General features: G+C 38.8%; 1 protein-coding gene across 2 annotated transcripts in view; it reads right to left on the bottom strand.

Moving 5' to 3' along the window:
• The window catches only part of GAP43 (growth associated protein 43), a 98245-nt gene extending 78264 nt beyond the window's left edge, over window positions 1-19981 (bottom strand). For both annotated transcript variants that reach the window (XM_017855970.1, XM_017855971.1), the window contains exon 1: window positions 19572-19981. Coding sequence is in view for 1 of the 2 variants with exons in the window: in XM_017855971.1 (XP_017711460.1) it covers window positions 19572-19601 (30 nt within the window). In the remaining variant the exon portion in view is untranslated. The remainder of the gene's footprint in view (window positions 1-19571) is intronic.
• Between the last annotated feature and the right edge of the window lie 1232 nt (window positions 19982-21213).

Genomic DNA, 21213 nt, shown 5'->3' with positions numbered 1-21213 from the left:
AAAAAAAAAAAAAACCTGTATTTCCAGTACCCAGCATAGTTCTTGGCTCATGGTAGATTACTAATAAATGTTTTTTGAATGAATAAAGGATTTTCATATAATATTAGAGGAGATATTGTCTCTAAAATTGGTCTTGGTGATACAGTCTAATTGAAAAATAAGATGAGTAAGAGTCAATAGGTAGAAAACAAAAAAATAACTTCCAAGTCTTCATTTGTAAAAGAACCCTGTTTACTGCTGAATCACATAAATGCTGAGTTAATGTTAGAAAATTTAGGCATATGTACATCTAGGAGTTGGGAGTATGGTCTTCTTTCACTCCTCTGAAAAGAGTAGCACTGACATGGGAAGAAATTCCATCTTAGCCCTTTTGAGTTGAATGGCCTTGAGCATAGAACCTCCTAACATCTGCACCATGAAAGACAGGTTGTAGATCAGTGTTTCAAAACTGCTCCCCAGGCTTCAACAGGGGGTTTCAGAGGAGAGAGGAGGGAGCTGACCAGACAGATCTCTGGGCCACCGAACTCTGCTTTAGTGGCAACAACACCGTTTTATCTGTTTTACGTTATTGGATTCTGAGAAACATTTCAATCTGGGTCAAAAAGATGCTGTGGTTAAATAAATACAAGATAAAAGAAAAACAAACTAGGTAATTCCTAAGCTTTCTTTAGCTTTACTAGTCAGTGATAATTATCACCATCAGGTATAAAGACAAAGAAGGTGACAACTTTTCCTTTGGAGCTTGAATAAAAATTTAGTAGCTTTAACTGTAGACCCAGTATGTGCAAGCATTGCATAGTGCCTTGTGAAATCTAAAACAGAGGAAACCTCAGGAATGAGCCTTTTAACAGTCTCTAGGGAAACAGGAAAGCACTATGTGTGTGTGTGTATATATATGTATATGTATAATATATGCACAAAACATATAAATGCACTCTTTATATATGTGTGTTTTTTATATATATACTTGTGTGTATATATATATGCACACCCCTATGTGTGTATGTACACACATACACACACACATGCACGCACACACATAGACAATATGAGAAAAGGGGAATTGCTAAGGAGGTTACTATAGTGAATGCCATATGGAACCAGGTAGGGAATGAGGAAATGTTTTAAATGATTTTATGAAGAAGGTGATTTTCAACAGAATTTTGAAGGCAGAACATGGTTTGCTAGAATGGAAGAAAAAATATTTCAGGGCCAGGTGCGGTAGCTCTCGCTTGTAATCCCAGCACTTTGGAAGGCCAAGGCAAGAGGATTGCTTGAGCCCAGGAGCTTGAGACCAGCCTGGGCAACGTAGTAAAATCTCATTTTTTTTTTTTTTAAAGAAACAGAATAAAGCAAGAAAGAGAGAGAGAAAGAGAAATGGAAGGAAGGAAGGAAGGAAGGAAGGAAGGAAGGAAGGAAGGAAGGAGGGAAGGAGGGAAGGAGGCAAGGAAGGGAGGGAGAGAGGGAGGGAGGAAGGAAGGAAGGAAGGAAGGAGGGAAGGAGGCGAGGGAGGGAGGGAGAGAGGGAGGGAGGGAGGAAGGAAGGAAGGAAGGAAGGAAGGAAGGAAGGAAGGAAGGAAGGAAGGCAGGCAGGCAGGCAGGCAAGAAAGCAAGAAAGCAAGCAAGCAAGCAAGCAAGCAAGAAAGAAAAGGCAAGCAAGGATTTCAGGTGGAGAAAATAGTACCAGTTTTATTTGTTAGGTGGTGATAAAAGCTCATACATAGAAAGAGTGCCCAGTAAACATCATTATTCCTTAATCTCCAATCTTCTTGTGCCAACATAGACCTGACCTCTTACTCTTCACTGGAATCCAAGGGAAACCCCCTTCTTAGTTCCAGAGAATTTGGAAGAAATTTGGTTTAATCAGAGTAACCCAGACTTGTTGGGTTTTCTTGGAATATCATATAAATACTGGCAATTTGAATTTACAGTGGACTGACACTGCAGTATCTCTGGGTATACATCAATTGAGGAGTCCAGAGCCTTGAGGTGGAAATTGTATTCCACTCTGTCAACATATAGTTTGTTGAGTAAACAGCCTAATAGAAAAGCCTGTGAAAACTGGAAGCAAAGGAATGTATGACCAGATAAGTGAAATAGAAAATGTAAAAGCTAAAGTGTGTGATCTCAGATAAATTACTTAACCTCTCTCATTCACAGTTTGCTTCTAAAATTTTCTTTTCTCAATTCTGTACCCCAAAGGGTACATGCAGACAATTTTGGAAATCACTGGTATAGTGAAAAGAAATAGGCTTTAAATTATAATGTCTTCATGAGACTAAAAATACTACCCCTCATAGAAGTATAGTTAAGAATAAATGGGCCGGGCACGGTGGTAAAAAAAAAAAAAAAAAGAAAGAAAAAAAAGAAAAAAGAAAATGAATTATCTTCCAGAAAAGGCTCTAAGTGGTTTTACCCATGACTGATGGGTCTCTCAAAATTCTACCATATCCCATCAAATCAATGTCCTCAGTACTGAATACTTGCCTGTCTTACCTGCTTTCTCGGCAACCCAAACTACTCATGCATCTTCTTCACTTTTGACATAATTAAAATTTTTAAAGTACAATGGAAAAAAAGTGACATATCTTTTCAGCTAAAGGGCACTTCACCTTGCTTTCCTTATGATCATCCATTCTCTAAACAGAAAATTATATTCTTTTGGTCCTTCCTAAATTTTATTTTGAGTGAGCACTATCCCAACCTACAAGTGAGATGTATTTCCAAAGTTTATTTTCCAAGATAACAGTTTGAAACTTAGATTAACATTTCCTGGAAAAAAAAAAAAAAATTCAAGAGAGTGTTTAAGTTTCCCATCTAGATTCCAAAGAGGTATGTTTAATTCCTATGTTATTTAGCTTCACTTCAAAAAGATCTAGCTACCTAATGTTCATGGACCATTCTTTTCCCTTCTTGATTCTCTTAAATATTCTTGCAAAGGGAACAGACTTAATTGGAGATATTTTTCCCTCACCAGAATTATAAGGGGAAGCCCATTCCTTCCCAGATCCATCCCCAGTAATTCAATTTTGTGTGTAGGAGATATAAGTTAGGTGTTGAGAAGTCATTGATTTTCTGGTCGTTTGTTCTTTCATTTCCCTATAGGAAAATTTACTAGTATTTATCCTTTGTTTATTGGTTTGGGGATAGATATAATAACATCAGACAGATGGATACTTCCCCCATAATGAAGGGGGACAATAAAAAATAGCAATAACTAAGTGTTATTATACATAGTTTTTTTTAACTAGAGAAGGTAAGAGACAGTGTACATGCAACTATAAATCATATTATTGACAAAGGGGAAGATCTGAAACCTCACCAGGATTCCTGTGGGAGGAGTACCAGAAGATACAAGCTTTAAATGTGAGGAAAGGCCAAGCTTCCTAAGCACCAAGTTTAGGAAACAGAATAATTGGCTAAAATGATATAGCTGTATATTTTACAGTGAATACTCATCCTTAGCCTAGATAATAAGAAGTTTATAGCGTCAAGGATGGCTATCTTTCTGACTACTAAAGTATCTCTCTATAAAATGGTGACTGTTACTTGCTGAAGTAACCAGCTGGTATCAGTTGAGTGAAATCCAAGTCTGTATGGTCTTAGCTCTGTGTGAAATATCTATTAGCGGCCCAATTATGGGCTGTGCCAGAAGTGAACAGTTTCCATGACTGATCATTGTAAGCTGGTCAACCTTTGCCTTAGTCCTAACCAAATTTTGCCATCTCATACTACTCACTGGACACTGGTATTTGTTCATTCTTGTAGACTGCATTTATTCAACTCGAATTTAATGAGAAATCATGGTGTGCAAAACATTCAACTAGATCTATACACGGACATAGTGCCTCCCTGAAAGGAGCTCCTGGTATAGCAGAAGAAATAGACATATACATGAATACATATAATAAAGTTTGTTGAATGTTGTAATAGAGGTATGTACTAGACATAATGAAGGCACGAAAGGAAGGATAATTGTATCAGACTGGAGGATCAGAGAGTCTCCATAAAGAAGAACACAACTGCAGCCACATCATAGAAATAAACAGGAAATGTGTCATGTAGAAAAGGAGAGGAAGGAAGACATTACAGACAAAAGGAGCAGTGTTTAGAAAGGGAGAAAGGATGAAATAATATGGGCCATTCCATGAAATAACACAATTGCAATAGAGTCTGGAATGTGAAGAGGGGTGGGTTTTAAAGCTTGAAGAGATAGGCAGTGACCAGAATATTGAAAAGTAAATACTTAAAAAAAAAAAAATCAGATTGAGAGCAACCCCAAAAAGATTAAAAAACAGTGTGATGTGTTAGAGAGTGACTTGGACACCATTCAGATGGGAAGGCTTCTCAAGTAAAGAGCCAGAGAAAGAGTACTCTGTGGACAGGGAGCAACACATGCAAAGGGCTTGTAGAGTGAACATGTTTTATATGTTTTAAAAACTAAAAAGAGGTCAACAGACTTTGTGACCAAGAGATGCATGGTTGTTAAGCAGAAGCTAGAAAGGGAGGCAAAGCGTGGATAATGTAGGATTTCTTAGACCTTGTAATGAGTTTGGTTTTGATTCTAAATGGAAAGGGATGCCATCAAAGATTTTTAAATAGTGGAGATACACGATCTTATAGACACTTTTCAAAAGACCACTCTGGCTGCTGAGGGAAGGATTGTAAAGGGTTTAGGGTAGAAGAAGGTGATTATAGGGGGAGGATATTGCGTTAATCTCCATGAAAAATGGCTGGGTTACAGCTGACTGGAGATGGAGTGGAAAGAGTCAAGACATATTTCTTTCTTTTGTTTATTTACATTTTTACTATGCTCCCATCTTGCATGAATGACGTATTTTTGAGAGGAGGAAAGAAAAGAAGAAATGAAAATGTTTTTTATTTATTTGATTTTCACTTATAAAAACCAAAGAATAGTAGCATCCAATGAAAAAAAGAAGATATGAGGAAGAAATGAAGGATTCTGTTTCTGAATTACATGACTGGATAAGAAAGGGGAAGAGATTTGGGAACACGACATAGTGACTTACTTTTAAGACCTGTTGAGATTGGGGTTCCTGTGGGTCAGAAAAATATTTCCGAGACAGTAAGATATAAAGCTCTAGAGTTGAGGAAGTAGGTTTGGATGGAAAACCTGGAGAATTTGAGATTCACTAGTCCAAGTGAGACTTATGGGCACAAATTAGATTATTCATGGAGCTTGTGTTGAGTAAGAAAGTGCAAGTATAAGGACAAAACGCTGAATAACACCAACTTTTCAGAGGTTGGTAGAAAAGAGAAGCCAAGCAGGGAAAAAAAGTGCAACCAAAGGTGTAGGTGGGAAAAGCCAGCAGAAACAAATGTTATGAAAGCCAAGAAAATAAAGAGATTCAAGAAGCAAGGTATGTTTCATGATGTCAAATGTCCCAGAGAGGTAATGCAAGATAGTTCCACTTGTCTTTCTGAGAAATTATTTGACTTGTACATTCCCTTAGAGTCTAATACAGAGCTTATCACAGAGTAGATACAATATGTTTATTGAGTCATGCACTATACTGGATATCTTACCCTTAAACAGTTTGCAAACCAGTTGGGGGAATCAGGTATGTAAAAATGCAAACGGATGGCTAAGGCTCTGTTTGGTGAATGACAAAGCAAGGGGACAGGTAGTATGTGCTGCAAAAGATCTAAGAGGCAGAACGGGTCATGGAAGACTGTGTTAATCAGGAAAGCCCTTACAAATGAGATAAGTCTTGATTCAGGGCCCAGAGTTTAGGTGAGATTGAGCTAGGCCCAAAAGGGGACTTTTCAAGTAGTGGCAGTAACAATGAACAAAAGTATAGGAAAATTAATACTTAAATTTATACTAAGTCTGGGTGGGACAGAATATCCAAGTAAAAGAGGCATTTTGCTATAGAACATGTTCGTTAAAAGTTGGAAAGCCTTAGAGATGATTTCATTCAGTACTTTCGTTTTATGTAAAAGGAAATGACAACTGAGAGAGACTAAATTTATTTAAATTCATAAGCCTAGTCAATGCCAGAGCCAGTAGGAGATAAGACAAGAATAGGAGATTAGTAATAGATCCTAAGGAGCCTTGAAACACAACCGTAAGTAAATAAATTAGAATTAACCTTGGAAACAAAGAGAAAGCATTGAAATTTGGGAAAAGGGGGGATTAAACATAAGATTAGCCAGCAGGCAATATGTAGAGGTGATACTGAAAATAGAGAATTTTGGTAACTGTCCAGCCCTTTTTTCACCTGGAGTTTCTCATCTGAACCACAGAACACGAAAATGAGTGACATTTTCTCTTCTTCCAAGGATGGTATATAACTGGTACCCATCTAGATGTACAAGAGAGGGATTAATTCTTTACATACATATGGACATTGGGGCCCTAGGGCTTTAAGGGTTGTGTTTGGCTGTCTTCTGGAATGCTGGTTAAGAAAGGCTGGCAGAAGATGAAAAGAGCATATGTGAAATACATTACAAAAAGAATTTGGTAACTGATAGTATGACTTTTATAAGGGAAGGAGAGTAATCAGTTATTTCTGTTATGAGCTGGGAAACTGAGAATATGCTGGGATTTCTAAAAGATATTGTTAAGAGTAGGGGAGTAGAAAGTCTAATTTGCAAAGAAGATAATTAGTTTAACATGACACTTTTTGAGGCAACCACAAAGAGCAAAAGGAAAATAGTATTTTAATGTTTGGAGACCTCGAATAGTGGGAAAGTTAATTTTCCTACTGGTATTCCTATGGTTCTTATGGTTTGATTCTTTACAGATGGAGTTTTACTATATACCCAAGTTGAGCAAAAGTAACAATTTTGGTAAGATATGATTAATAAAATAGACTTAAATATGTACACAAACCAATCAGTTTCCAATGACACAGGAATGGTAATACAGGAGAATGGTAGAAGCTTGCAGGAAAACCGTTCATTGCTAAAAGATTTGGTCCAGCATAAGATACGGCAATAACTATGATGACAAAATTGGCAGTTCTCTTTTTAGCTAAGAATCAATAGTTTCCTTTCACTAAGTGAAGATAAAAACTGAATTGGGTCCTAAGTTTGATTATGCATATTTAAGCATACTAGTGCTCATACTTTTTTTTTTTTTCTTTTAATTCCTACTCCTGCAGAGTACTTCTTGGATTCTTTTCTGAAAATTGTTTCTCTTGGGCTTATTGTGTTTTCCAGATGATGTGCAGAAGTGAGGTCTGAACCATCTGTGATCATTAATGATCCCAGGACAGTTTTTACTAGAAAGTTATGGCCCAATTCCAAACTGAGTAATTTTATTTTATAACTCTAGACCCCTTCTCCCTTTTCAATTCTAGAAATCCTCATTTCCTCCTCCATACTGTTTTCACTCAAGAGGTGTAAGGTACAAAGTTTAAGATGGAAGAAAGAATGTGTAAGCAAGGAAGTCTTGTCCTTAGGTTTTCTATACAGTTCTCCAGTTAATTGTCCATCATTATGGATGCACAAATCTGGCTGAGTTATCAAAAAGCTATCACCTTGTGTCTTTCAATCAAAGGCAATCAAAGCCCTGAGGCACACTGAATTAAGAGGATTATCGTGAAAGGCTTTTTCAAATGAATATTTAATACCAACCTGAGTTCTCCAGAGTAACTTTCCCAGGTGATAGAGAAAACAATTTCCTTCTCTTTCATTAGGATAAACAAGTCCCTGAGAGTTAAGGAAATATTGCAAATGGTGCATTTCAGAAAAAAAAAAAAAAAAATGACGTTTGAATAAATCAAACTCCCAGTTTGGATTTTACTGAAGAAAGAATTGGTGTTTTTTAAGTAAGACAATATAATTCTCCCTTATGAAGTCTCTTAGTCCTTCCCACCTCCCAAATAAAATATTACTTTTTAAAATTGATTTAAAGAGAAAAGACCGAAATGCAATGTCCACGCAAAATATAACTCAGTGCTTATTCCTTTCCCCACTGGAATGTTAGTAAGAGTCTGGACAACCAAAGTGGGCTACCCTCAGTACAACATGGACCTATAAATCTAGACGCAAGTTAATTCTTTAGAAACTGGGGAATTTTATTTTATTTATTTATTTTGAGGCAGAGTCTCATTCTGTCACCCAAGCTGGAGTGCAGTGGTGTGATCCCAGCTCACTGCAGCTTATACCTTCCAGGCTGAAGCAATCCTTCTTCATCAGCCTTTAGAGTAGTTGGGACCACAGGTGTGCACCACCCACCCAACTAATTCTTTGATTTTTTGCAGAAACAAGGTTTCGCTATGTTTTCCAAGCTGGTCTCGAACTCCTGAGTATTCTTCCAGTCTCACCCTCCCGAATTTCTGGGATTACAAACAGGCGCCACTATATCCAGTCAATTTTTTTCTTTCTTTCCTTTTTAGGTAAATAATGAGAAAATTGCCTCTATTAAAATTTGTGTAGACCTGTAGAATACATCCTTTGGAAACAGCTGTTATCGGAACTAGTTTGGCCATTAAGAGGAATTTAATTCTCAGCTTATATTCCAAGCAGATAAATTGGTTCTGGAATCAAAGCTAAGTAAGAATAGGAAGAGGATATGCATCCTCACAGGTTCTAGTCAAGCCTAGTTATGCTGACTAAGAAGTTCTGCAGCCACTTAAGAAAAGCAACCGATTTCTGAGTTTGCTTAATCTTTGGAGATCATTTTGTGCATTATTATTTATTATTATTATTATTATTATTATTTTGAGACGGAGTCTTGCTCTGTCACCCAGGCTGGAGTGCAGTGTCGCTATCTCGGCTCACTACAAGCTCCGCCTCCCGGGTTCACGCCATTCTCTTGCCTCAGCCTCCAGAGTAGCTGGGACGACAGCGCCCTGCGCCGCTTTTTTTTTTTTTATTTTTTTTTTTTTGATAGATTTTTAGTAAGAGATGGGTTTCATATAGTGATTAAGCCAGAATTGGTCTCAATCTCCTGACACTATGATAACCCGCCTGGCCATCACCAGAGTGCATGGGAGTTCGGGCGTGGAGCACCAGAGCCCGGCCTGTATTATTTTTTTTTCTTTGCCTTATCTAGTTCTTTTATCTAGTCATTAACTAACGAAAATATATTAGGGTCTTTCCAACTTTCATTTAAAATAACATTTTGAATAGTTATTGGAACTGGAATTATAAATAAAGGATGTAAGGCTAATTACCGATATTCTACATTTAGAGCAAACTGGTGCATATGGAGACAACAGCTCAATATTTTACAAAGTGCCAATTTGCTAAAAATAGATAAATGTGGTTATTATTGCTGGAATTAATTCAAGAACATTCAAAATGAGATGACTAATGTCAAGGAGTAGCATTTCTGTAATATAAATCCAATTGAGCTGTTTTACACCCATGATGGTTCAATCTTTTTGCAGAAACTAGATCTCACAACCTGAAAAGGAGATTTTACACCATTTCAAATTAGCAAGAATATATGGTAGCTAGTATTCCTCCTAGACAGGTGGCACCTGCCGGAGTTAAGCCTCAGGAGGATGGTGAAAACCCAGTGTCTGTCATCTCCACACTGAAACCAGTAGGGAGATTTGCTCTGGCCTTTCTTTTTTAGGTGTGTAAGCTCATAAGTTCAGTTATCTGTGTGGTTACTACTTCCTTTTAGAGCCATCAGTGACAATAACCCTGCCAATAATATGTAATACAGACCAAATTGAAAATAACCAAAAGGAAAAATGTATAGTCCACCACATTTGAGATAAGTTCCTCCTGACTCGGGTAGCTAACCCACATGTGGACTATGTGGACATAGAGGTATATATGCAGAAGACTAATTCTCAACCAACTTACCCTCTCACTAGATTTACAAGTGTGGGCTTACCAAAATTGTCTCTAACCTATGTCACCCAGCCCTTTTTCTAATCAGAGATATTGGCCCTGTGGCAGTAACTAGGTGACCCAAGCAGAACCAATAAAATTCATTCATCCTCATTCTGTCTCTCTCTGTCTCTCTCCCTGTCTCTCTCTCCCTTTTTCTGTCTCTTTCTTATCTCTCTTTTTCTCTCTCATCATTTAGAATTTAGAATTATAATGGGGGTTGTTAATAACTGAGTCTTTTTTTGATGTAGGGCCCTAGAAATAGTTTATGAATTCCTGTTATTGAAATTCTACCCTGGTTCCCATAGGCATGGTTGTTCAACTTACTAATTTCCTATGATCCCTACTTTTTTTTTTTTCCAGTGAATTCCTTTTATAGACTCTGAAAGTTGGTTTTGGATACTTGTTCTCAATCAAAAAACCCATATATAATAGAAGTAGTGTGTCCTGAGACAGAAGAAGAAAGAAAGAGGGAGTAAGGGATGTAGCTAGAGTGAAAGATTAAAGGTGATACTCACCGTTAACCAACTATAAGTATAATTAAGTAAATCATTATTTTCTTCTGGACACTGGTTTATTTTCAAATTTCTAGTTAACACACCTTTCTATTGCAGTCTACATGAGCCCTTTGTATACAAGTATTTTGGCAAAATATGTACGATTCTAATTTTTTTATGCTAAACCTTGGGTTTCTAGGAAAAATAGAATCTCTTAGACTAATTTGATCCAGTTATTATACTTTAAAATATTTCTAAATGTTAGTCATATGTGCTTCCCCCAACCAAACTGTATCTACGTTTTCAGTCTCCCAACCAGCATTGCATTTTCTCTCCACTCTTCTGCCTGATTGGGCCCTCATGTGATGGATATGAGCACAGCATGGCTGGTCATCTAGTGCAGAGAACCCAGTGTGGAGGTGAAGTGGGGGTGGGTATAGAGGGGGAGGCAGCAAACTTAGCAAATGAAGAAGTAAAGAGATCTAAATGTGAGGAAAAGACGAAAACAGAGAAAGATAAAAAGAAAAACAGTGGGTATTTCTAATCATTTGAAGTAATCCTTGGGTCTTATAACACTTTGAGTATTGGCTTATCTAAATTCTGTCACTGAAGTTTTCAAAGAAAATAATAAAGAGATACTATATTCCCATCCATTAGCATGGTTAATATTTACTCTGAGCTGGGCGTGGTAGCTCACGCCTGTAATCCCAACACTTTGAGAGGCAAAGGTGGTGGATCACTTGAGCTCAGGAGTTCAAGACCAGCCTGGACAACATGGTGAAACCTTGTCTCTACTAAAAATACAAAAATAAGCCAGGCATGGTGGCATGCACCTGTAGTCCCAGCTACTTGACAGGCTGAGACAGGAGAATTACTTGAACCTGGGAGATGGAGGTTACAGTGAGTCGAGATCACACCACTGCACTCCAGTCTGGATGACAACAAGACCTCGTCTTAAAAAAAAAAAAAAAAAAAAAAATTTACTCTGTTGAGTATAGGAGTCAGGTGGAAATGGGGAATGTGTGTATTCTATACAGAGAGCAAGAGTACTCCTTGTTTGCTTAGAGCCATGAATACTTTAGTGTTCGATCTATGAAACTCCTTAATTAATAATAGCTTATATTTCAAAAACACATTGTTTGCAAAACACTTTTATTATAATCTCTTCATTTGAGACTCACACCAACCTACTTTTTTTTTTTTTAAAAAAAAAAGGTAAGACAGGATTTGGAGGGTTCTTTTTATGTACCTACTACACAGATGAATAGACTAGTCTCAGAAAAGTTAAATTACTTACCCAACATCACATGACAAGCAATTGGCAGAACCAGGTCTAGAACCCAAGGAAAGGGTTTATTCCACTACAAAGACATGAAACAGGACATTAAACAAACAACATCTAAGAAAATAAGATCTGTAAATAATTAAGGATAGGAAATCTGGAAGATCACATTCTCATGCTAAACCTGAGTGAAATGACTGCAAGTGTGTCTCTCTGATGTAAGCAAACAGGAGTGGGAACTGAACTTTGACTACATCCACCTTATGAGGGGGACCAATAGAGCTGAACTTGCATTTACACAAAGCCCACTCTGAACAGGTAAACAGAAATGGTCGTCTGTCCCAAAACATCTCCCCTAATGACCCATCATGATGCTCCCACCCTTCCTACATTTATTCCTTCAACAAATATTTATTGAGAATCATGGCCGGGCGCGGTGGCTCAAGCCTGTAATCCCAGCACTTTGGGAGGCCGAGACGGGCGGATCACGAGGTCAGGAGATCGATACCATCCTGGCTAACACAGTGAAACCTCGTCTCTACTAAAATGCAAAAAACTAGCCGGGCGAGGTGGCGGGCGCCTGTAGTCCCAGCTACTCGGGAGGCTGAGGCAGGAGAATGGCGTGAACCCGGGAGGCAGAGCTTGCAGTGAGCTGAGATCCGGCCACTGTACTCCAGCCCGGGCGACAGAGCCAGACTCCGTCTCAAAAAAAAAAGAGAATCTAAGATGTGCCAGACATAGCTTAAAATACCTGTTTTGTCTATAAATACTTTTTAGAAAGTTTGAAGAAACACACTTTTTCTTAAAGTTCTCCGTCCATAGCCTCACCCACTAAACACTAGCATGGACTGGTATTACTTAATCAGAAAAACTCTACCTGGGTCTGACAGGAGGAGAAAATAATAGAAAAACTCAATGCCAAAGAGATTGGGAGCAGTAAGCAAGATATCAAGTGAGGGTATGGCAATTGACAAATACTACTGAACCTTACCAGCTGAAGACAAACTTCACTTACAAATTATTTAGTCTTTCTGCTGTTCTCAAGGACATGCCAATTCAGTCAGAGAAAATACATTACTTAGTGTCTGGCAAGAGTGTTTTCATGGAAAACACTGGTTGTGACATGTTCCATGCTGGGTACAATAGGCCTACTTCAGAACCCAAGTCCCTTCAGTCTATTTAAGCCTAAGAAAAATCCAATTCATCTGATATTTACGTTCATTTAACAGTCATTTGAGGGACTACTTACCATTCACCCTCCCTGTACTTCCAATCATGATTTCTCTTTGTGAAATATTATTATGTGGATACTTCAGAGGGAAGAAAAGAAATCCAAATGAAGGTAAAATTAATTTTTGAGCACACACACCTAAGCACAGGCCAGCACTACATGCATTTAAAGAAAAAAAAAAATCTTGCTACTCTTAGTTGATTTATTTCATGGATCACACAGATTGATTTACGGTCTATTTGTAATAGTTGTGAAGCAAAGCAGTGAATGTAAGTACTTGGAGCCTCAAAGGAAGGGCATGTGAAGATCCAGGGTTGTGGTAACCAGAGAGGGTGGGGCTATAATGCTGGTTGTTGGATGAGGAGGACATGGAGGGAAGACAGTGCCAGCTATGAGAGCTCAGAGAAATATAGTCTATAAATGGGTTCATTTTGTAGCTGCTTTTATTAAAAACTGATGGCTGTCATGTCTATAAGTGAATAACAAGAATCACTAATGATCAGTTCCACTTTAAAATTGCATGCCAAGACATTTTTAAAAAAAAATCTCCTAGTGATTCTGTCCACTTAGATATGCTATAGCTTGTGAAAATACTATAAACCTGGTTCCATATTGATTTAGCAAACAGATTATTCATGGTTAACATGAGCTATTTTATGTACCATGTATTATGGTAGAGATAAAACAGTAATTATGTTTTCATCCTTTTCCCCAAGAAGCTAACAGTGTGGACCCCAGTATGTGAAAAATAAATGTCAAATAGTGCAATAAGTGATAATAGAGATAGTACAAAATACAGCATGAGCAAAAAGAAGGTAGAAGAAAACTTAATTAGGAAGGTTAAGAATGGCGTCAAAGAGCTAACTCTTACAGGGAAAGTGGGAATATTTCAAGTGGAGAGGGAAGTATAATGTGGGCAGAGAGTAGAGTACAAGCGACAGCACCAAGGCCTGAAATCTTGGCATGGTATCATCAGGTGAAAAAACAAAAAAAGGCAGGGGTGGGTGTTGGAGTTTGGCACTAGAAAAGCAGGCAAAACTAGATTGTGTCATTCATGCTGAAGAGTTTATATTTTAACAAGGAAAATAACAAAACCAGATTTGCATCGTGCAAAGATAGCTGTGGTGTTATTTGCAAGGTAAACTAAAGAACAATGTGGTGGTAGAACTCCATGTAGAAAGTTACTGCTTTTGTCTAGATGAGTAGTCATGTAAAGTCTGAGCCAGGTTATTTATATAAACAGGGTAGAAAAGCAGAGGATTTATTCAATCTTTTAAACAAGAATCAAAGGATTTAGAAACGGATATAGGAGTTGAAATAAAATACATTCAGTATTACTCTCAGGTTCCTAGAGCTCTGAGGCTGGATGGACAGTGTCGGAGCAATAAGTGTAGTGAGGAAGATCAAGTGTGATACAAAACAGAAGACACTGAGTTTGGTTTTGTACCTAATAAACTTGAGTGTCTCTGAAATGAAGCACTTAGACCAAGATAACTGTGGATCAGAAGCAAGCTAAAAACAGGTATCTGGTCTACAGATCTGGAAATCACACAGGTGGCTAAAGATTTGGACGTAGATGACATGATGAGATCACCTAGGATTAGTGAGTCAAATGGGAAGAGTGGAATGAATCAAGATTATGATCCAGGAGATCATAGATTTGGGGAGGTGGGTGAAGAGAGCAAGAGAAGCCTATAAGGAGACTGAGCAGGGTCTTACCTGAGAGGGAGAATAAGGAGAGCTATTCATATCATGCAGGCCCAGTAAGGGGACAGTTTCAGGAAGAGGGATGGCCAACAACACAAAATGCCAAAGAGACATTAAATAAGATGTGCAATGAAGGGTCACTGGATGTGGCATCCTTTCAGAATATGTTTTTCAGTGAAATTATGAAAACCAAAGCCAAATTAAACTAGAAGGAATAGTGAATGGGGAGTGAACAAGAGGAGAAACTGAGAGTGGAGAGTACTTGGAACTTTGTTCTAAAGGGAGAGTGAGAGCACTATAGAGATGGGGACATAGAGTCAGGAGAGGATCTTTTAAGATAGATGAGGCAAAAGCATATTCATAAGCTGTAAGGAAAGGAGCCAGTGCAGCACAAGAAGATGAAATCTCAAGAGAGAGCAGGGCATGAAGGAGTGGGGTTCTAGGGAAAACACGGCGGGGGGAGGAGCAACAGCACAAGCAGAAGGCTCAACTAAGACTAGAAGGAACTCATCTCTAACAGAGAAGAGTAGTAGGCACTGGATCATCCTGCAAAACTGGGGGCGCTAGGACAAGCCTCACACTGCAAAACTTGGGGAGAAAAAATTTCTTATATTGATCTTTGTTTTCACATCAAGTATGTTTAAGCCCTACAAAAATCCTTAAGGTAAGCAAGGTGTTCATGTGTGTTTGGTTTTTGGTTTTACTCTTCATTCTACAGAAGGAAACTGAAGACCAAGGTGATGTGATTCATTCAAATCACAGTCAGTAAGTGGCCTCCACTAAGGACTCACAGTATAATATTCTTCCCAACACTTCTGAAAATGTTATGAAGATTTATTACAAAGGTACAAAAGCAACCTGACCACACTTCAGAAATTCAAAAGGGAGAATTCCTGCATGAAATCACTTCTTTGGTTTGCAACAGCCACTGCTTGGTTGCCCTAATGCCTTTATTAATACTAATAGGGAAGTGAATAGTTAAATGCTGCTGTACCTTCTCTCGAGATGACCTGGTTATGTGCATTCTTTGAACTATTAATAGAAGAAGACTTGTCTTACTTTATCAATATGATTGGTTAATTTGTATGCTCTGTTCTTGCCTGAAAGAACACCAGTACGCTTCCTTATGTGGCCAGGTAAAAGTCTGAAGTCTGTGGATTAATTCAGCCCCAGGCATAACACTGGCAATTTCACTGACAGAGGCAAAGGAGACCCCAAACCACTCTCCCTCTCAGTGAACAGGAGTACTGCCCTTTAGCGTGAAACATCAAAGGAGGGTTCTGTAGTTTTGCCAGCTCAGCAAGAAAGAAAATTAACTCTGCATTTTCTTATTCCAGTTGCCTCAGCATGGGTTGGTAGGGTAGGGGGTGGGGAAAGAGAGTTACACAGACTCTGTCAGCAGGAGAGATAAGGGCTCATTGTGTATGCACACTGGCCTGGGTTAGAAGGAATTAGAGTCACCAGAAATGAACACTTTCTAGACTCACCATGAATTTTCTAAGGTTCTCTGCAAGTCCAGATAGTTTGGCAAAAAAAAAAAAAAAAAAAGAAGAAGAAGAAGAAGAAAGAAAGAGAGAGAGAGAGAAAGAAAGGAAATGCCCTTCAAATGTTTTTTCTGTTTAAATTTGGAAACCTGTGGTGAAAATCACTATTTAAAAAAAAAAAAAAAGAATGAGAAGCTTCAATTATATTAAATAAAATGGTTCAGTTTAATTAATTCACTAAGTCCCTGGGTGACACTGGGTGTGGCTCAGAGAGATTTGGGAGGAATCCAATTTATCACTAGGAAGAATCGCCTGCACCAAGCAGCAAGGCAGCATCCTTCCATACCTTCCCAACACTGCAAGGAAAAGGGACAGAGAGGTCGAATTCTAAACCACAGATCACACTCTCAGAGATAAGATTTATTTGTTGCATAAGGGAAAAAGCAGATGTTGGCATGGATGGGGGGCTGGGGAGTAGAGGGACTACTTGCTTGCATGAAATTCTTTACACTTCAATTACAAACTAAAGTCATTATTTTTCAACAAAAGAAACACCTCATAGTTTTCTTGCTTTGTAGACATAGCTCACACCTTGCCAAGTTTTTAATCATCTGCAATACACGTGGCAATTAAGCTATTTAAAGTAAACCCCAAGATATTTGAATATCATAAGGCAATACAATCTTAGGGATTCTTTTATTTTATTCCTCCTTTGCCCACTCCTTTACCATATTCTCATCTCTACCCCATTCTTATTCTCTTCTTCCTGCTATAATAATCTATAGTGATAACTAATGGCTAATATAGATCATTTATGCTTTCTTCTCACCCACTGGCAATGTATTCCAACTTAGAAATCCAAGGTTGCTTCTTTATGCCGCTCAAGTGGAAGAGGAAGGAAGTGCAAGCCCTTCAGCCCCCTCCCACGTTTCTGCTGGATTTTATGGGTGTGGCAGAGCTTAGACCTTTGCAGGTTTTTGCCCTTGTTTTATTCCATTAAGTACTAAGATGGTGAATAGATGCCAGCAGAAGGATGGACACCACTGGATTTTGTCATAAATGATACAGAGTTTCATCCACAAGCAGGCAACCTGCATGAGACTTAAGTACTCATGCTACATAAATGCCAGTGAGTGTAGTGTGAGCCCACGCCCTGAATACACCATTTCCTGTAGTCTGATTGAATGGTATCCTAAATACTGGCTAATGTGAATGATACACAACAGTGGTATATAAGAGACATGAGCATTTCACACAGAAGTACACATTTATAAAATGCATGAGCAAAACAGGACAATTTCTATACCTTTAATTTTCTCTTGAATCTAAATGATGCTAAAACACAGGGAGGCATGTGGAAACCACACTTACACAGGCAACTGTAGCATATGAAGTATGTGGATGCTGTATGCATTTACATGAGAATTTCTGCAACTCTAAACACACAATTTCATCTTCATCACTTTGCATATCAGAGTAAATGCTTCAGGCTGTTGCTGAGATAGAGCCCCAGGGAAGGCAGTTGTCTTCATTTTGGGAAGGGAATTCCTTTAGCCCTAATTCCTTTTCTAAAAATCATACATGATTTCCTTTATTAAAGGAGATGTATGTATACTCGCATGTGTACACATAGGGTGAGAACAAATTTTGAACCTGAATATTTTCTTTCCAAAATCAAAGCTTTTAAGTGGACAGCTTTGGCTTACTTAGTGCTCTACCTTCCTAAATTTTATTTCCCCAGCTCACCAGTGAAATAACCTCAGGACTTTTCTTTGACAGTGTTCTTAACCCAGACACCTGTATTTATTACATTTATATATTAAAATGAAGGAGGACACGGAGAGAAAATGCCCTGGCTTGATAAAATGAGCCAATGGAAGCATCAATCTCTGTAACCATAGGGCAGTTTCAGGAGATGCTGCAAATACTGCCCCCCACTCAATCCCCCACTATCCGACATTTCCCCCAAATAGCCCCACACAATCCAGGATGTCTGCTACTTTATTTATTTATTTATTTATTTATTTATTTATGCCAAACCTCTACTCCCATTGCTCTGACATTCTGCTCATTCTGCTTCAGTCTCCCTTCCTCTTCCTGCTCCTTCTCCTTCATCCTCACTCCCCACCCTTCCTTCCAGGGCGCTGGCTAAATGTGCTAAGCTGGCAGGCTGTTTCTTCTCCACTCTCTTCCACCCCCTTCGGATTCAGAGAGTATTACAAATTGCCCAATTTCCAATACCTGCACTGGAAATTATACCCAAATTCCATCTCTTGCACCCCACCCCTAAGGCAATCAGTCTGCAAAGGGCTTCTTTGACCAAGATTGCCCCCACCACACCCCCACCCCACCACAGTCAAGCACACGCACACACTCACCCATATCCCACACCCATTTTTCTCCTTAACCTTCGCCAAAATCACTCAAATGCATTCCAACAAATGTTTGAAAGCTTCTTTTGAAGACTGTCATGGCATGGTCGGTTGCTGCGGAATACCACACTCATCATTCCTTCCCACTCTCACCCCAGTCAAGTTTCTAAAATGTCTTTCAAGAAATAAGCGAGCAATTGAAATGGCTGTAAAACCTGGGCAGTGGGGGAGGGAAGGAGGGGCTCTGATTCTTGCTAATCTTGGATGTGTCCCTCTTCCTGATGAAAATGAGTCACCATACTTATTATCCAGGATGTTAGCCTGTCTCTGGTCACTGACAATCCCAGGAAAGCAGCAAGGGAAGGGGAGAAGAGAAAAGACCTGGTTTCCAACAGGTAACACCCGGCTGTCTTTCCCATCCCATCGGAGCTCCTAGGGGCGTGGTCCACCCTCTCCTCCGACCAGCTGGTGCACAATCGGCTGCTGATCTTAAGGAAGGGGGTTTTCCCCTTCTGCATGGCCAATTTCTCCCCCAGCCCCAGTTGTCTTAGCTTCTCTTTAAAAAAAAAAAAAATCTATCAAATCATAGTTTCATTCATTCATTGAAAAATAAATAAATAAATAAATAAATAAATAAATAAAGACCTGCACGTTTTTCCATAAATACCTGCGCCCCTTCGAAGCTCATGCATGTACGAAATAAGGCATCTTCCGCAGCACATGTGAGAAAATTGTATGACAGAGAGGTAATACTCAGTCCTGCATATTATTTCCTCAACCCTGCTTTTTGCAAATAATATAAAGAATTGCCTCCCCATCTTGTGGGTAGAGCCCACATCATCTCCCCCACACCCCTTTCTACGTCCACACCCTCAAGACCAGAGACCTCAAACGCTGAGCATTCACTAATAAGCAAAAAAAAAAAAAAAAAAAAAAAAAATTATTTCTAGCCAAACAGGCATGTTTTTTCTACCCTCACCCTAATTAGTAGCAGCATTCCAAAACCAGAGCATGAAAGACAGAAAAGAATAAAAGCTGGGATGCAACCATCAGTTACCATATGCTAAGGAAGCGCGAGCACCATGGCCAGAGCAGAAGCAGTAAAAAAAATTGTTTGCCTTTACAGGGAAATACTGTACTCTGGGTATTCCACAACAGCAAGAAGTAAAATCTTTAGCTCTACCTGTTTGGTTCTTCTCATACAGCACAGCATGGTTGTCTCGTCCCTTGCCTTCTTCCTGCCTTCTCTCCTTTCCTTCTCTCTCTTTCTTATTCCCCCCCCTCTCCACCTCTTTTCTGCTCGCTTGCTCACTCGCTCTCTCGCGCTAGCGCGCTCTCTCTCCCTCCCTCCCTCTCTCTCCCTCACACACACCAGGGCAGTTAGCAGCAACTGTAAGGTCCACAGCTATTGCTCATCGCACATGCTCGCTCGCTCTCTCTAGCGCGCTCTCTCTCTCTGGTGCTCTCTCTCCGCTGTCCTCTCTTCTCTTCTCTCTCTTCTCCTTTTTTCTCCTTCCCCCCAGTATCTGTCTATCTGTCTTTTTCTTCCCTCTCTCTCTGTCTCTTTCTCGGAATTGTTCGCTAGCCTTCAGTGACTAATCACTTCCCCAGCCCCTACCCCATTCTAGACAGTCACCCCTCCCAGTCCCCTGCCAGCCTCATGAATATTTAAACACCTCCAATCTGGACCCAATTACCCACCGACTTTTCCACTGCATTGAGAGGGTAATGGGGTGGGGGCAGAGAAGGATATTCCAGTCAATCCAGGAGATATGATAGAGCATGTTTTAGGGAAGAGGGGCTTGAGGAATCCTTGTATTTCTTTAAGAACTCTTCTCCTCTTTTCCTAGTGTTATAAAAGCAAAGAACAACTATTTCTAAGGAGGAATTGCAGTCAGTCCTGTACGATATAAGTCATATCTGCCATTACATTTTATGCATAGTTAATAATTGTGGAGGTTAATTTCCCTCAAAAAATGAAATAAGATGTAACTATCATACACTGTTTATATATTCTTCTCAGTATACATATAACCTGAAATAAATACAAAGCTTAGATATACACAAGCATATTTTATGTATGTTCCAATATCCTGGAAAAAATCCACATAAATATATTGCATTTTAAACATTCTAAGCACTTGAGCTCGGAAATAATAAATAATGTTTAAGAATTGGCATCCATATCTAAAATCACATGGTAGTTTTTTTTTTTTTTTCTTAATACACATATACCTGTTTGTAAATTGTGGTTTCTTCTAATTTTACTGAAAAACCTGAGCACATTGAAACAGGTCTGTGTAATATTGATGGTGATCAAAATGATATTTTACAATGTGGGCATGATAGATTAAAGTGAATTCATCTGAGATGAGAAGAAACGATATGTCATGAAGCCTACTTCTTGAATTCCTTCTATGGCCTTTCATAATTTTGGGGGAGGAACATGTGACTCTTAAAGTGTGTATAGCACAATTTTTAGTTATTTATTGTTGAATGAGTTTGAGTGTGTTACTGAAGCTCTTTGCACCTAATTTTCTCATCTTGAAAATGGAGATAATAATGCAAACCTTGCCAACATGTTTTGAGGACTAAATGATATAACGCATGCAAAGCACAACAGAGTCTCTCTGAGTGTATAGGAGATTTACCCCAGAGACTGTATTTTTCTGAAACTCGGGTGACATTTGCAAGTGAATATCTCAAAGATGTTTTAAAACTATTTCTTGTTGTTCATTAGTGATGACAAGTACCCCTAATTAAACAGCTCTTATTCTTCACAGTCCCTCCTAGACATAAACCTAGTTAATAAGTGGCAACTAGGC

Source organism: Rhinopithecus bieti, unplaced genomic scaffold, assembly GCF_001698545.2.
Source record: "Rhinopithecus bieti isolate Rb0 unplaced genomic scaffold, ASM169854v2 scaffold_41114, whole genome shotgun sequence".
NCBI lineage: Eukaryota > Metazoa > Chordata > Mammalia > Primates > Cercopithecidae > Rhinopithecus > Rhinopithecus bieti.
Note: the sequence above shows the minus strand (reverse complement) of the source record. Positions and strands in the feature narration are given on the sequence as shown.